At 39.5% G+C, this 17,676-nt stretch overlaps 2 protein-coding genes and 1 long non-coding RNA gene across 3 annotated transcripts; 1 reads left to right on the plus strand and 2 right to left on the minus strand.

Annotated features, from left to right (window-relative positions):
* Nucleotides 1–680: 680 nt before the first annotated feature.
* Nucleotides 681–9,611, minus strand: LOC122002396. The gene is made up of 2 exons (XR_006117642.1): nucleotides 9,226–9,611; nucleotides 681–914 (listed from the first exon to the last, which is right to left on the minus strand). It is a non-coding gene; the product is annotated as an uncharacterized LOC122002396 (long non-coding RNA).
* A 2,193-nt stretch (nucleotides 9,612–11,804) lies between these two features.
* On the minus strand, nucleotides 11,805–14,479 carry LOC122002397 (G-type lectin S-receptor-like serine/threonine-protein kinase SD2-5). Its single transcript, XM_042557550.1, has one exon. The coding sequence runs from the start codon at nucleotides 14,463–14,465 to the stop codon at nucleotides 11,916–11,918; it is 2,550 nt and encodes an 849-aa protein (XP_042413484.1). The 5' UTR covers nucleotides 14,466–14,479; the 3' UTR covers nucleotides 11,805–11,915.
* Nucleotides 14,480–14,684: 205 nt separating this feature from the next.
* On the plus strand, nucleotides 14,685–17,433 carry LOC122002398 (transcription elongation factor 1 homolog). Its single transcript, XM_042557551.1, has 5 exons — nucleotides 14,685–14,823; nucleotides 15,704–15,836; nucleotides 16,020–16,090; nucleotides 17,066–17,087; nucleotides 17,156–17,433. The coding sequence occupies exons 2-5, from the start codon at nucleotides 15,724–15,726 to the stop codon at nucleotides 17,214–17,216; spliced, it is 267 nt and encodes an 88-aa protein (XP_042413485.1). The 5' UTR covers nucleotides 14,685–14,823; nucleotides 15,704–15,723; the 3' UTR covers nucleotides 17,217–17,433.
* Nucleotides 17,434–17,676: the final 243 nt, after the last annotated feature.

Here is a 17,676-nt window from a genome sequence, read left to right on the forward strand (position 1 = left end):
AAATCGAAATGAGATCAAAAACCCAAAAACACAAAGCCCAGCATTTGAACTCGAACCATGCTCTGATATCACTAAATTGGTATCAGATTAACTTGAAAATCCAGAACACGAAAAACAACAGACATCGTAAACCTACTCTGATATCACTAAATTGATATCAGATTAACTCGAAAATACAGAGCACAAAAAAAATAACAGACATCGTAAACCTGCTCTGATACCAATAAATTGGTATCAGATTAACTCGAAAATCGTAAATCGAAACGAGGTCGAAATCCCAAAAACACAAAACCCAGCATTTAAACTCAAACCATGCTCTGATACCACTAAATTGGTATCAGATTAACTAGAAAATCTAGAACACAAAAAATAGACATCGTAAACCCGCTCTGATACCACTAAATTGGTATCAGATTAACTCAAAAATATAGAACACGAAAGACAGGCATCGTAAACCTGCTCTGATACCACTATATTGTCACGCCCAGAGGAGTCCCTGTCAGACACAAATCCTACAACATATCCCCTATATCGATGACAATCTGAAGCATACATACATACAAAATACATCAGCCACATACGGCTGGAATATATTGACAACCACGCAGTTATATATATTCAACCCACTCGGCTGGAACAAAAATGAAAACAACCCCGCAATTAATAACAGCCCACACAACTGGAAATAAACACAGCATAAATCACAAAGAAATACGAATGTATGACACTAACAAAGTCATTAACCACAAAACCTGTAACCACCAGACTAGACTCCAAACCCACATCAACTTATAAAATAACAAAAATCAATATACCACTAACAGAAACAAGACCGAAAAGAAATCCGTCCTCGAGAGTGTAGTGGGACTGGCAGCTAGGGCTCTCCAAGCATCCTTGACTCATCTACCTGCTACCTGATGAAAGAAAAACCAGTTTGTGGGGTGGTGAGTACAGGGACTCAGCGGGTAATAGACAGATAGTGCATGAATAAAATAAATAAATAGAGAATGCCAAAAGGAATACAGTCTCATAAGGAAATATAGCATATGCTACCATGATGTCAAAATAAATGTTCATACTGAAGTCATATCCTAGGCTAGAAATAGAAGGTCAGGGGTGACACAAACCTGCTACAATACTGCCTATAACTACAGGGGTAAATATGTGAGATGTATCCATTTTACTAATAAATAAACAGTGTCTAAACACCTATAATGAGTGTATATCTCAACATAAGTAAGCATATCAGCATAAGTGAACAATAGTAGTAAATGATGACAGCATAAGTAAGCAATAACAGTATATGCACGAATGGTCACCCCGCCCACTTCTCTGCACCACGACCCCTGTATGGTCGAGAGGCCGGATCGATGACAACTGTACCACTCAAAGGCCTCCACTACTCTCGAGTGACCGAATGGATAAGTGTTGAGTAGCTAACTAGCTACACAGCGAAGGGGGTCCCTGCTGCTCGCAACTCCAGCTACCACTACCCATGAGTGGTCGAGTGTGGCACGACAGGACAAGCGACATCTGCTCTAGCAACCACTCTCTTAAGTGGTCGAGCGTGCTGTTAAAATGTATACTAAAAGCCTAGTTTTTTTGTATAAACATTTATTTTGAAATGAGAATCATATTGGTCAAATGTCTGCATTTAGTTAAATGCAATTGTCCATTTAATTTATATTGTAGATAACATGGTGTGTGGTGTCACACAGAAGATCATGTTATCAGTTCCTTATAAATTATAAATAGAAACTCACAACCAAGATGGATTGGGATAAACCATTGGAATGGTTGTAGTGTAATTTGGTACTAGTTTATCTTGACTATAAAATTACACTAGTACACTATGTGTGTATAGAACAGGACCATTTGAGGTTGTTCCTTTTATACTGACGGCATAAAAAAACAGAACCTCTATTATTATGGATGTGTGTACTCTTAATCCCGATATAATAACAAGCACATGTACTTAGTATTTATTTCTTTAATTTATCAAAAGGTGAGATTTATTCGTTAAATCAATAGGCCCGATAAGTTGGGAAATAATATTATTTATATGGTGTGTTGTTGATTATAGAAGAAAACTGTGTTCTATTTATTAGGATGATGATATCCCCTTGAGGAGCTCATAAGGATTGTCATGTAAACTCTGCAGATGGACTTAGTTCTGACATGACAATGAAGTTGAGTGGTACTACTCTTGGAGCTACAAGTTAATTAAGTGAGTTGTCATTAACTCATTTAATTAATGGACATTCGGTATCTTAAACACAGGGAGATTAACACACTCATGATAAGAAGGAGCCCATAATGTAATATGGGATTGGTGCGGTAGTTCAATAATAACTTTTTAGTGATATGAGTTATTATTGATGAACTTGAGTTGGGTGTTCGGGTCGAACACAGGAAGCTCAACCTCATCAGGAGGTCAAAACCAATTCCTCCTCTAGGTCCCTGTTGTAGCCTCTATGTATAAAGTCTCGTATCCACCCAAGTCATCCTTATAGCCGACCACATCCTTGCTTGGTGCCCAAGCAAGGGGTCGGCCACCCCTTGCTTGGTGCCCAAGCAAGGAGCCGATCAAGATGAGTTTAAAAGTGGATTTTTAATTTTTTAAACCTTTCTTTTTATAGTCATTTACAATGTTTTAAAAGAGAGATTTTAAATTTTAAAAACTTTCCTTTTTTGAGGTCATTCACATGGTTTTAAAAGAGAATTTTAAATTTAAAAATCTTTCCTTTTGTAGCCATCTACAATGATTTAAAAGAGATATTTTATTTTTGTTAAAACTTTCCTTTTTTGTAACCATGATTTAAAAGAAAGGTTTTAATTTTAAAAATCTTTCCTTTTTGTAGCCATCTATAATGTTTAAAAGAGGGATTTTTAATTTTAAAACTTTCCTTTTATAGTCATCCACAATAGGAAATTTAAAAGAGAGATTTTAATTGTTGTTAAAATTTTTCCTTTTTAGCCATTACCAAGGATTATAAAAGAGGATAGATGGTGCCTTAGAGGAAATAATCATCTACACAATTTCTATTCCTCTTCTATTCTTCTTGTGGTCGGCCCCCTCATATTCTTATTCTCCCCTTGCTTTCTCACCTAAGGTCGGCGGCATCAAGAGGCTTCAACCATCTTGTGGCCGGCGGGTTGCAAGGAAGAAAGAAGAACAAGAGGTGGTGTTCCTAGCTTTGATCCCTTGGTAGCCGAAAGTCTTGGAAGAAAAAAAGACTTGGGTGGATTTTGCGTCTTGGTAGTGTTGGTGCAGCGAAGGCCGGCAAGAGGGGGGGTGAATTGCCTGAGAAAATAAAGTATACCCTCCTCGGAGTTTTCAACTCAAAATAAAAGAAATAGTAAATAATAACAAATAAATTAACAGAAACGAAAAGAGACTCATCTATTTACTTAGTTACAACCAAGAAGGTTGTTAATCCAAGGCAGTAAGAAAAAGCGCACTGAAGAATCTCCTTCTCTAAAGGCGGAGAAGCCTTTTACACTTTGGAAGCTTAGAACTATTGCTAGGAAAGACTACACAGTTGATTGCTTGAGTTGTATTTCAATTCCTAGCTCCAGGGGCCTTTAAATAGCCTCTGGAAACTCTATCCCGAGGGTCCAAGGCGCCTCCAACAAGGTTCAAGGCGCCTCCAACTCGGTGTAGTGGATATAACTCTATCCGCTATGAACGGTCAAATTTGACCAGGCTGAAGGCGTCTCAAAGCAAGTCTGAGGTGCCTCAGTGCTTGAGGCGCCTCAGACTGAGGCTCGAGGCGCCTCAGCTTGAGGCGCCTTCAACATTGGTTGAAGGCGCCTCGAGCAGTTTTCTCAGCTCCGTTTCTTCTTTGCTTTGACTTCCGAGGCTTCTTTGTTTGGGTGATTGCGGCCAACCGAAATAGGGCTCACCCGAACCCAATTTCTGGTCTTCTCCTCGAGTAATCTTCCTCCCCGGATTAACGTCCCTCGAACGCCGCGCACGTTCTTCTCGCCCACCGGTGTACTCTTCCGCAACTCTTTCGTCCTTCGGACGCACCGAGCCCGTCGGCTCCCTTCTCGTGCCGTCCTTCTCGCTAGCTGTGTCTTCCGCTCGACTTCCTGCGCTCCTAAGCTCCTGCACACTTAGACACAGGGATCAAACACAAAGCAGGGTCTAACCAACTTGGTTGATCACATCAAAATACCATGGGGTCCAACAATCTCCCCCTTTTTGATGTGCATCAACCCAAGTTCAAGTTAGGGTTAAAATAGACAAGTAGTAATTTTTTAAATAAAATTACTAAACTAAGATGTTAAGCATAAGTTTGTAATAAATAAAATTGCAACTACTTAATTAAGAGTTAACCAGAATTTTTCAAAAATTAAAAAAATATTTTTAATTTTAAAAAATTCTCTCTCCCTAAACTTGTACTTCTCTCTCCCCCTTTGATCACAGCAAACACGAGGTAATAATAAGAGAAAATGATTTTTAAAAAAATATTTAGCAAATTTTAAGTTAGAAAAATTTCTGAGCAAGATGAATTTTTCAAAAAATATCTAAGCAAAAATGAATTTTTAGAATTTTTCAAAATAATTAACTTTTAGAATTTTCTAAAAAAAAATTCTAAGTAAACTAAATTTTTAGAATTTTTCAAAATAATTTCTAAGTCAATTTCTTTTTTTTTACTTTTCCAAAAATATTTGAAAAACTTTCAAAACATTATTTAATTCTAGTTTAATGCTTTTTCAGAAAGTTAATTAAACATTTTATTTTAATATTTCAACTTCCAGGTCATGGCGAGGCACTAGGCCTTCTTGGTTATTGGAGCAACAATCACTTCCTTAGACAAAGCTTCATAAAAATTTTATCGTTTAATTTTTCTTCTGAAAGTCTTAATTAAAAGAAAATTAATTTAGCACAGATTTCGGAACCCAATAGAGGTTCCTTCCTACTGGGTTATTCAAAAATTTAGGGGGTATATAATTTCTGGGGACTTTCCTAAGTTGTCTCTGATGTTTTCTAATATACCAATTCAATTTTCCATAAATTCTTAATTTTAATTTTGGAAATTTATTTAAGCATGCATTATTATTCTTCTATTTCTCAATTTCAACTTTTAATTTTTTATTTTTTAATTTTAGATTATCATACATATCTAGTGGACATGCTTTTGCTATGTTCAATTTCAAATGTTCATTTTCCTTTTCTAATTTATCTAACTCTTTAGAAAGGGCTTTAATAAAGCGAAAAGACTGAGTCGAGGTTAGATTACGTACCTTACTTACCTGACTTGGTGAGGCTCCCCCTTCACTGCAACTTTCCTCTTCTGATGTTCCTCCCCCTTCATCTATGCTCATCTCTGAGCTTGACTCTTCTTCCTGATGGTTAGCCATTAGTACTAACTCCGAGAAGACTTCGACGTCTGATTCGGAAGACGACGAATCTGACCAAGTGGCCTTCAGGTTCTTGTGCTTGGAGGATTCTGGCTTCTTGTACTTTATCTTTTCCTTTTCTTTCTGCTTGCTCTTTAATTTCGGGCGATCATCCTTGATGTGCCCTTCTTCGTTGCAGTTGTAGCAACGAACCATTCTTCTTTTTCGCTCATGCCTCTGCGATCTAAATTTGTTAGATTTAGAAAACTTATTAAATCATCTTACCATTAATGCAGCTTCGGATTCGTCGATCGAGGCTTCGGAGTCAGAATCGTTTGTTCTTGCCTTCAAGGCAATGTTCTAACTTGCTTTCTCCACTTTATTGGGCTCTGCAATCCGAGATTCGTGAAGTTCAAGTGTAGAAAACAAATTTTCTAAAGTACTTACCTCGAAGTCCTTAGAGATGTAGTACGCATCTACTAAGGAGGCCCACTCTGGAGTTCAAGGGAAGGCGTTGAGCGCGTACCGGATTGAGTCCCGGTTCGTTACTTCTTCTCCAAGGTTGCTTAGTTGAGTTATTAACTCCTTAATCCTTACTTGGAGTTGCGCTACCTTCTCACCGTTGTTCATCCGAAGGTTTGTTAACTGGGTCCGGAGGATGTCGCGTCTCGCTAGCTTAGCTTCCGAGATACCTTCGTGAAGCTCCAAGAATTTTTCCCAGAAGTCTTTCGCGGAGTCGTAGATTTCGATTTGACTTACCTCTTGTGGTGGTAGCACGCTAAACAGGTGGAACTTTGTCTTTCCCTTGGCGACAAAATTGGCTTGTTCCTTCTTGCTCCAGGTGTTTTCTTCTTTATCTTTTGGAACTGTATAGTCATATTCATAATTAAGCAAATATCAAATTCTGTTCTGAAAAATACCTCCATCCGGCATTTCCACGTCACGAATTCTCCGTCGAACTTTGGGGGATGAATATTCACTCCGGCCATCGTCTTGATCATTGTGCTTCAGTCGGCGGTTAGTCCTTCTGAGGTGGTCTTGCTCTGATACCAATTGTTGGTGCAGCGGAGGCCGACAAGAGGGGGGTGAATTGCCTGAGAAAATAAAGTATACCCTCCTCGGAGTTTTCAACTCAAAATAAAAGCAATATTAAATAATAACAAATAAATTAACAGAAACGAAAAGAGACTCAGCTATTTACTTGGTTACAACCAAGAAGGTTGTTAATCCAAGGCAGTAAGAAAAAGTGCACTAAAGAATCTCCTTCTCTAAAGGCGGAGAAGCCTTTTACACTTTGGAATCTTAGAACTATTGCTAGGAAAGACTACACAGTTGATTGCTTGAGTTGTATTTCAATTCTTAGCTCCAGGGGCCTTTAAATAGCCTCTGGAAACTCTATCCCGAGGGTCCAAGGCGCTTCCAACAAGGCCAAGCGCTCGGTGTAGCGGATGCTCACATATTGCGATCCGCGATCCGAGTGACAGACGAGGCCGCTGCCGGCGAAGGGGCGGCGCTCGTGCAGGGCCTGCTCCAAGGCAAGTCTGAGGCGCCTTCAACATTGGTTGAAGGCGCCTCGAGCAGTCTTCTTAGCTCTGTTTCTTCTTTGCTTTGACTTCCGAGGCTCCGTTTGTTTTGGTGATTGCAGCCAACCGAAATAGGGCTCACCCGAACCCAATTTCCGACCTTCTCCTCGAGCGGTTTTCCTCCTCGGCTTAACGTCCCTCGAACGCCGCACACGTTCTTCTCGCCCACCGGTGTACTCTTCCGCAGCTTTTTCGTCCTTCGGACTCACCGAGCCCGTCGGCTCCCTTCCCGTGCCATCCTTCTCGCTAGCTGCGTCTTCCGCTCGACTTCCTGTGCTCCTAAGCTCCTGCACACTTAGACACAGGGATCAAACACAAAGTAGGACCTAACCAACTTGGTTGATCACATCAATACACCATGGGATCCAACATGTAGATCATTGCCCACACGACGTCCAAGATGAGGAGAGGAATACAGCAGAAGATCAAGAGGTCTTTACGCTACAAAGAAAGGTATAACTAGTTAATTATTTCCGCTGTGTACTAGTTTATTTTTTCTTTGTATGGATCCTGAAGTACCAACAAAAGAGGCTAGCGATCTTGTGTTTTGATTGAGGTCTCTGTATTTTAACCTAGGATTTACTGTAAAGAGTTTAAATATTCAATTTCTTTGAAAGGCTTTGACTAGGAAGTGGTGGATGATTGCATACCCAAGAAGGCTGAGTGCCTCGCCAACGACCTGGAAGTCAATCCTTGAAATTAATATTTAATCAACTTCTGTAATATGGTTTAACTTCTGATGAACACATGGGTTGAACTTGGATTGATAATGTTAAGTTTCGTTTGCAATCCAAGTTTAACTTCTAAAAAGCACATGGATTGCTAGGAAAAGTTATATGCTTGTACAATTTTTTTGTACAGGGGAAACAGAACGACATTACGAGTAGCGCCAACACGTGCGGCTCTGGTTAACGACTCTCTCGACCGCAAGGAAGAATTTATCGTTAACATGTATGCAATGATATGATACGCACCATACAATAGTTATTATATAAACATAAGCACAAAAATCAAGTATAAGGTATGTTATATGAAGTCAGCATGCTCAATACGGTACATAAGTAAACAACAAACAAAGCATACAAAGTTGGTATCTAGTATCTGCTAAATATCATTGATGGCAACAAGAGACTGTATGGATATAGAAACGAATATCTCGAAGGTTTTGAGTGGAAGTATCAAGCACAGAAAAAATTACAAGTAGAGTCAAGGTAAAACAGTTCTTATCCAAAATATCTCATGCACTAAGTTCAAAGAACTAAAGAGTCGAAGTAAGAAGTACCCGCCTTTAATATAGATCGAGCTAAACAATCCCCATGTCGAAGTGCTTGTTACGAAACAACGTCCTACAATCATATATGGTACAATTAAGCTAATCTCATAAGCAACAACAAACTAAACTCAAACCCAACTTAATTAGGGAAAAACTCTAATCGAACTATGAATCTCGATTCACCCAAATCTATTGGTTAAATGAGATTTAACCCAACGTTATCAACTCTTAAATTGATTCATTTAGCAATCCATTTACTAAGCATCATAAATTCAGATTCTGTTAAATCCATTCCAAACTAAATCAAGAAAAGTTTGAGCATAGAATCTATAGCATGGTATTATTAACCCAACCCCCACAAGCTGAGCATGAAACGAACTGAATCATTATTACCTACTTCTGTTAACTACACCCAAAACCTTCATAGAGCATAACTACGAACTAGACCCAAAACGACACCCACACACTAAGACTCACATTCATCTTCATCTCCTCCAGACTTCAAAGCTCATTCCTGGAGCAAAGTATAGCTCAACCAAAGCAACAACACCAATTTTCCCAGACAGCTGAAGATAACACAAAAATAAATCATCTCACAACCCATGCATTAAATCTTGTTCGATCCAGCAACTAAAACCATCCAAATCTCTACCTACCAAAACCCGATCAGCAAGCAAGGGAGGGGAAACTTCATAGAGCCAGTGCACGAATCAAACAAATACAGGCTACAACACCTAGATCCAATTCAAGGGAAACAACTCCCATCGTAAGAAAACCACACAATCAACAAAATCGAACGACCTCACCGAATTCCGTAGCAGGAATAAGAGGAACAAAATAGAAAACATGGACCTCGGTGCCCTAGCAGGTATAGCCCCCGATTCATCTCGCAACCATATCGGAACAACACTCATTCATACCTACTAGAAGAATCTATTTGCTCATGGTCGGGGAAAACCTTACATCGGAAACCACGAGGACAGAATCCAAGAATCCACAAGATTTCCACACAACACATACCTAAATAGTCCGATGGGCAGCGTGGCATCAGGTGGCGTCAGCGGCACTGGGCAGAGGAGGGGAAAGTGGCGCGGAAGAAGGTGGTATCACGCGGTGGTGCGGTGTCTTGGGTGCTCGTGCGAGGGAGCAAGATCGCCGGTTGTGGTGCCCGCATGAGGGAGAGAAGAAGATCGCTTGCTGCTGTGGTGCCCGCACGCGAGGAAGAGAGGAGACCGGCGGCTGTGGCTTGGTGGTTTTGGTGAGAAGATCGCGAGAGGGAGAGGGAAGGAAGGAGTTCGGCAGTGGAGTTGGGCGGCGTCGCGTGAGGGCTCGGGAACGAGGAGAACTCGGCGGGCATGAGAGGAAGAAAACTTAGGGTTCTTATTTAACACTTATGTTAATTGGGTGTTAATGAAATTTATTAACTCCTTCTTAAGGGGTATTTCAATTGGGCTTTATCTAACTTAACTAATTCCTACCTTTAAATTTGTCATATATGCTCCGATTAATTCCAGAAAAAATTCTAAAAATTTTTAAAAATTCCGTTAAGGCTATTAGCCTATTAAACCTTATTATTTAATTATTATCTAGCTCGGTATTTTATAGTTGTAGTAACTATGTCAAGGATAGTTTGCTGCGAATTAGTTGATGCAACATTTAGAAGCGAAGCAAAGGCGCTGCATCTTTAAAAAATAATTTCAAATAATTTTTTATCAAGTTGATATACATGAACTTAAATATTTATAGGGGTAATATCTGCTAGAAAATGTAGCTACAGAAAAATCGACTTACCAAGTGGCTGCTTCACGTTTGTAGCTGCTACAACGTGTAGCAGCTAACGCGCAGACGTGGTTGTAGCCTATAGGCATTTGTAGCCGGCATTGTCCCTGCACGCTACAGCATAGCATTAATCCTTCTAATATATGTACGTTGTAACAGTGTGGAATAATAAATTAAAATGAAACAAATTACCATTGGGAATGAAGAGAGGTGGTAAGCTCTCACAGCAGTAGCTATGAAATTGAAGACGCCGGTGAAACTTTCCCGATGGGAGCGCGAGGTCCGACGGACGATGGAGACAAAGGGAACGAGAGAGAGAGAGAGAGAGAGAGAGCAAGGGAGATTTTAATTTGAGAAACTTCCCACACAAAAGTTTTGAATAGAAGGCGGAAGGGGAGAGAGAATAAATGGAATATTTTATTTATAGCGAAGTCGAGCGGGCAACGCCACGTCTGCGCATCACTCACAGTCGTGCACAAAGCGTCACTCAGCATATCAAATCTGTATATATATATATACAAAAATGGGTCTCCGCCCATATATATAAAACAGTCAACGGTCCCCACACGCAAAAAAAAAAAAAAAAGGAAAAAAAGCCTGATTGATATTCGTATATGTAAACACGCTTAGAGATGCTAGATGTTGAGTCTAGAGCTTCTGGTCCATAATTCTTAATTTTTTTTTTTATAATTTACACCTCGGACGATGATAAAAATCTGATCAAAATTGGTTGTGATCTCTTTTAGATTCATCTTTCCACATAGGTTATGATTTTAGGTCTAACTAGGTGGCCGAAGGCCGCTGGCTGTAGGCGGACTATATGGTGTCAAGTAGGAGAGATCACAGTCAATTTTAGGCGAATTCCGACTGCGACCCGATGTGTAAATTACGAAAGAGACCAAGAAAGGACTAAGGATTGCGGACCAAAGGATCTGGTCTCCTTGATGTTAGGCATGTCATTAACTATAGCCCGCCCCAATTATTAAGTATTGAATTTTTTTAACAAAATAAATAAACAAACAAATTGAATCATCAAACATGAAATGAAGGTACTAATTTAAAATCAGATTGAGGTCAAATAAAATCCATCAGGTACACATGAAGATAAAATATATATTCATCTAAATTGGGGTTAATTTGATCAAATTATGACTTAATAAAGTTTAATTAGATTAAACTAATTCAATCGATTTAAAATACATTAGCAAATTATTTTAAAAAGAAAACTTTTTTCTCACGTACACCGCCTCGCCATGTCTCCATCTTTTCCTTCTCTCTAGTGTTTTTCTTCCCAACCGTAACTTAGTTATTTTTCTCTTCTCCTTCTCTAAAAACAGATATCTTTTATTCTTTTTCTTCTCAAGAGTAACAATCTTTCTTCTTCCCATCCTTTTGAAATTTTCTAGCCGACTAATAGCAATCTTAGTCCTCTTTCTCTCTAATAAGAAACGACTAATAGCAATCTTAGTCCTTTTTCTCTCTAATAAGAGCAACTATTGTTTTACTTTTCTTATCGTCGAAGCTAGTTGAGATCATCTAAAAAAAGATAAGACTTCTATTCTCTTTTCGTTTCATCTATATAGTTGTTTTGTTGAAGAGTATAATGTAATATAATATATATTTTTTTATTATATATAATTTTTTATATATTTTTATAATAATAAAAGGGGGAGTTTTGGTGTACCGATAAAACTACTTCTTTATAACCTAAAGGTAGTATCAAAAATATCTCGTGCAAAATATGATAACACTGTGTACAAGATCAAGATAGGATCAACAAAAACAAACAAACAAAAAAAAGTTTGATGCCATATCTGCATACTTCTGAATAAGAAAGTTTTCACAATCTTTTATTATGAATGCAATACTTACAAAGCTTAGATTGCTTTCCACACTGATACACAATATACTTCACACACAAATTGAGTCAATTATCGAGGACCTGATAAAAGAGATGCTGATGGAGTTGATGAAGCATCCAAAAGGTAATTATCTCGCTGTTTTCTCATTAAATGAGCTGTCGTAACAATGTCATAATCCAAATCAGTTTCTATGGTTGCTGCACCTTGCAAAACCTTCACAACTGTAGACATGGAAGGTCTTTTACTGCTGTCAACCTGTAAACACCATACCGCTAATTTGATCATCTTAATGGCGTCTTCAAGGTGAAGCTTCATATCGATGTCATGACTAAATATCTCTTCCAGCTTGTTCATTTTGATTGTTTCTTGTAGTAAACTAATTAGGTGAATGCTCTCTTCAGGCTGAGAGTAGTCTAAATTTTTTCTTCCACAGACAATTTCGACAACCACAACACCGAAGCTATACACGTCGACTTTCTCAGTTATTACTGACGTCAACCACTCAGGTGCTAAATATCCGCGGGTGCCTCTCATTCTAGTCATTATTTGCTCTTGATCTCTGTCGATCAGCTTGGCTAATCCAAAATCAGACACCTTAGCATTAAACTTGTCGTCCAAGAGGATGTTTTGAGGCTTGATATCCAAATGAGCTATGCGTTGTCTACATTCTTCATGAATATAAGACAAACCCTTGCCTATGTCAGTGATAATCTTACATATAGTTTGCCAATCAAGAGTGTGATTTTGGTCCTTGCTGAATATCCACTTATCAAGTGATCCGTTGGACATGTACTCGTAAACTAAGAGCCTGTTCGACTTATCAGCGCAGAATCCAATTAACTTTACCAGATTGATGTGATGAATGCTACCGATCGTCTCAACTTCTGCTAAGAATTCTCTCTTCCCTTGGCCTACACCATCCAAGCGCTTCACTGCCACTTTTTGGTCACCTATGCTTCCCTCAAACACAGAACCAAACCCTCCTTGACCAAGCTTTTTGGAGAAGTTATTTGTAGCTTCTTTGAGATGGTGAAAGGAGAACCTTGTGGGAATTCCTGGTACTATTGGGAAATCATCCTCTTCCACCTCTGTAGTCCTCCTCCTTCTTCGAACATACATCAAACGAAGGCCACCTAACACAAAAGCAACTATACCCACAATGATCCCTATTATAAGTCCAACACGAGAACTCCCCTTGTTTTCTGATGGTGAACTTGGAACAATTGAATTGTTAGATGCAGTCGATGCAGCCTCAACCTTGATGTATGCTGATGAATTAAAATGAGTCAGAGAAGGCTGGTTATTCTGCAACGAAAAGAGTTGTGTTGGCAGGAAACAATATCCATTTGAAACATTCCCCCCATACTGAAAAAGTGCTGCTTTGCATGAACAATTCTTCAAACAAGCCTGCTTGCAGCTCGCCTCATCTATATTCTCAAATGCTGCAGCTCCTGAGTATCTGAAAGTGAAGTAAGAAACATCATCAACAGTTAACAGACGGTGATCTTGCAAGGATTGGCAGGAAAGAGGAGTCACAAGGGAGCAACCGAGACTAATTCTCCGGCCATCAACCGGCTTGAAGTAGCTTGAACTAGCACTTCCTCCAGCAGGGCAGCTGCACTGCCCGTTGAAACAAATACCATATTGTCCACAAACCATCGGGTAGGCACAAACATCCAACCCCAAAACATCAGCAGTCACCTGCCATCCTTGGTTCCACTCAAAAATTCGGAGATGACCATCAGACTCAAATCTCATAAATTGGACGGAGGATGAGGCCGGAGGCAGTGAGATTCTTATGTCTGGCGTGCCCGGAGTAGCAAACAGTGTGAACAGATCGAGGCTGCCATTGGTGTACTTCACATAAGATGGGGTTTTTGCAGATTTATTGCCATTAAGCGTGTACTGATAGTAGTTTTGAGGAGGAGAAGAAGCGGTGAATGCATATAATCCATCGGAAAGGACAGTTAGGTGTACCGGACCCTTGGACCAATTGGTGATGGAGACGTTGGCATCAAGATTCTGCCCTTCCTGGAGCGTCTGCCCTAGTACCAAGGTGTCCGTTGGGTGTTCGAAAGATTGCCACACAGGCGCGCCACTCTGATCGAACAGAACTAGGTTTCCAGATTGGGAGATATTCATACCCGCGACGGATTTGGAGGCGGTGCCGGTGGACCAGACGACGGTGCCGTTGGCGTGGGCGAGGACGAGGTCGCCGAGGTCAGTGAGGTGGAGGGTGGCATTGGCCCCCACGGGGGCGGCTCGGTTGGCTGACCAGACGACCTGAGGAGGGGCGGTCGTGGGGTTGGTGATGATGCCGCCGCTGTTGGCGTAGACGGCGAAGATGGCGAAGAGGAAGGCGTCGCATGCGGCGTTGCAGTAGAAGCCGCAGGCGTAGGTGGGGCCATAGAAGCGGGGGTTGCGCCGGAGGAGGATGGACCGCACTTGGGAGCCGTCGTCGAAGCTGCCGTTGTGCTGGATCTGGGAGGGGTTGTTGACCCAACGCGTGGAGAGGTTGGCGGATGGGTAATCCAGCTGTTCCTGGGCCAGGAGGAGAGGGGAAACGGTGAAGAGGAGGAAGAGGACGAGGCGGCGACGGTGGTGCGCCGGAGCCTCCATGGGTGTCCGTTTGGCGTCAGCATGCGGGAGGACATCGAGCATTTAATAAGACTGTTTCTCTAATAAAAAAGTCCACGGTCGGCGCATGCAAAATAAAAAAATAAAAAAAAAGAGGAAAAAATATATAAAAATATTACTATTAAAAGAAAAATTATTTGTAAGAATCAGATTAATCATAATGGGCCTCCAGCCCACATAAAGAGGAGATTGTAATGACCTCGTCTCTGGGCCATTGCTTTGTTCCTTTCGTCACACTATATATATGCTCTCTTTCTCTCCCGACTTCATCCTGGCAATCGGCGTTGGGCATCGTCTCTTTTTGATCGCTTGCTCGTGTCGCTGTAACTCGGTTTTAGAGGTAAGTCTTTGATTTCTCTCGTTTCATCTCTTTGATCTCCTCGATTGTTTCGGGTTACCATGATCCTATCCTTCTGTGGCGTCTTTTGCGTCTCGTTGCTTCGACCTTCGACTCGATTTGCGGATTTAGGTTTTTTTTCTTTCTTGCGTTTTGGTAGCGTATGAATGTTTGGTATTTATGATTCTTACGTTGTTTCCTTACGTGATTGTTAACTGGATGGGATTTTGCAATTCGGTTTGTTTTTGTTGTAGCGGGGACGAAAATTAGGGTTTGGGAATCTGGATCAGATATGGGCTAAAATTACGTTTAGTTTAAGGATAGAGGTGAAATTTGATTATTCAACTATGCTCATTCTGAATCCTACCCTATGATCATTAATCCTTCCTTTGTAGAGGTAATTTTCACATGCATGTGATCATGGTTCCTGTCTGATGCTATGTAAAAGAAAGGAATCTTTTTGGAGATAACTCTATTGATCTGATTCGCTATAAATATTACTGTATCACGTTGATCTTCTGTAGTTGTGCCCCTCTTGCCTGCCTTGATTCAATTCCTAAGGAATATCCTCAAGACGAGTAATAATTATCAGTAATAGTATACTCTTTATCCTTGACAGCGTTCGCATAGGCTTCATCCTTTCCTGTGGAAATCATTTTAGTGACTATAGTTAGAGGCATAAGGGTATTGTGAATCTTAGATTGGTTAGTCATTTCTTCATATCTGTCTATTTTTTTTTCTCATCCGTGAGAATGCTTTTATTTTCTAGCTTGAGCACAGCACCTCTTAATTAGGATTTGTTTTTCATATTTCCTTTCACGATATGTGACATGGTTTTTTACTAATTATATTTGGTGTAATACATATCATAAAACTGCAAAAGGGAACAAAGAGAGCATCTTAATGGGAAAGAGAAAGTCAAAAGCGAAGCCACCTCCAAAGAAGAGAATGGACAAGCTTGACACTGTTTTCTGTTGCCCATTCTGCAACCATGGCAGTAGTGTTGAATGTCGCATGTAAGTGACCATTAATATCACCTTCAATTAGTAAGAACGCAAATGAAACATTTTTTTGAAGTTTCCTTCCTCTGACTTTGATCATATTATCTAAAGTTGCCTTGTTGATATTCGATTTGTCAATTATTTTCTTCTGGTATTATGGTGGTTTAATTATTCTTGATCTGTTTTTTTTTCATATAGTGACATGAAGAACTCGATTGGTGAAGCTTCATGCAGGATATGTCTTGAAAGTTTCAGCACTACTGTCACTGGTATGACTACTTGGTTTCGAAAACTCAATTTTACATGATACAGACATGCTGCACCAATGTTTAACATCATGATTCCTTTTCGGTCCATCTATGAATATTACTAATTTCATAATAGGGATAGCATGAAGTGTTTTCTATTATGGCTTAATATAGTAGGAACACTCCAAAGGCAACACCAATTTATGATATGTCATTTCTCACTTAGGGTTCTATCTCGTACAAATGTGACTTATATACCCTCAAAATGAGCAAAGGAAGAAAGCAATGCACTATCTAGCAGTGCAAAGATAATTATTGGGGAACAAAGCCCAACGTAAGTTGCCCTGAATAGGTTGCTGATGAATCATAGATAGCTAGCTGTTGTGATCTTTTTTCCCACATTAATTATGGTGTTGGCTATTCTTAGAATGAAACTCATGGTTTTGCTCTTTGTAAAAGGTACGCCACAATACTAAGAAGCTTGAGTTTCTAGGAGAAAGTTTGTTAGGAAGTGATATCAATTTTTTATATATATAAAAAATCATGAAAGTCTAATTTAAACTAACTGAACTTTCCTGAGGTCAAATCCCTACTTGCCCCCAGTGGAAAGTAATACAATTTGAATGTGTCGGAAAATTACAAAAGAAATGGTAAGAAGCATTCATGAGGAACATAGGTCAGTGATACAAGGTTGCCAGAGTGTCCATGGTTTTTCATCTTTCAGAAAGATTTCTATAGCTGCTGTATATAAATTTGATGGTGGGCATTGTTTACAGTTTGCATGTGAACTTGTTTTACAGTAAAAATAAATACTCAGTTTTCTGAGGAATGCCATGAGTTTCTTCATGAAATTTATAGATTGCTATTATTAATGTCGACCATTCTATTTTTAGAGTTTATGACCCTTTGTTACGCTTTGTCATCCGCTGTTTATCTACCTTCTATTTCTATCATTCAAAAACCCTACATAACTCACGTTTTTTTTTTCCTTTGCAGCACTCACTGAGCCTATAGATATGTAAGTCAATCTACTTCTCCATGTTTGTTTCAACACAAGGGATTTTTAGCTAACTCGTCTGCTTGCAGATATAGTGAATGGATAGATGAGTGCGAAAGGGTAAACACCGTTGAAGACGACGATGCTTAAAAGTCTTGACTGGTTCTTCTATCACAAATGGGGTAAAATGTATTAGCTAATATGCCTGTATCGAATGTGTTTGGACACTCTGGTTTTGTTAATTTCCACTTCCAAGAGTATTGGATGCCTGTATATACTAGACAAAAATTTATCCATAATTAAGATGAGAAACGCCATGCAACTGAACATCTTAATCTGCATAATTGATGGGCGTTGTACTTGGTCAGTGTGGATTTCCATTAATTACTTTGATACTTCTTTGTTATCGTTTTTATTTTGTTTAATCATTCTTGTGCCACTGCTAAGTATTTATAGTGCACTTAGAAAAAAAAAACATAACAAATGAACTCTTCACTGCCTAAATAGTAAGTTATATAAGACTTCCAAAAACGTTGCAGTGAAAATTTTCTGAATTACTGCTAAGAGGATTAATGGAGTGTTTGGAAAAGCTTTTGCTTATTTAAAAGTG

This window comes from Zingiber officinale, chromosome 7A, assembly GCF_018446385.1.
Source record: "Zingiber officinale cultivar Zhangliang chromosome 7A, Zo_v1.1, whole genome shotgun sequence".
NCBI classification, from domain to species: domain Eukaryota; kingdom Viridiplantae; phylum Streptophyta; class Magnoliopsida; order Zingiberales; family Zingiberaceae; genus Zingiber; species Zingiber officinale.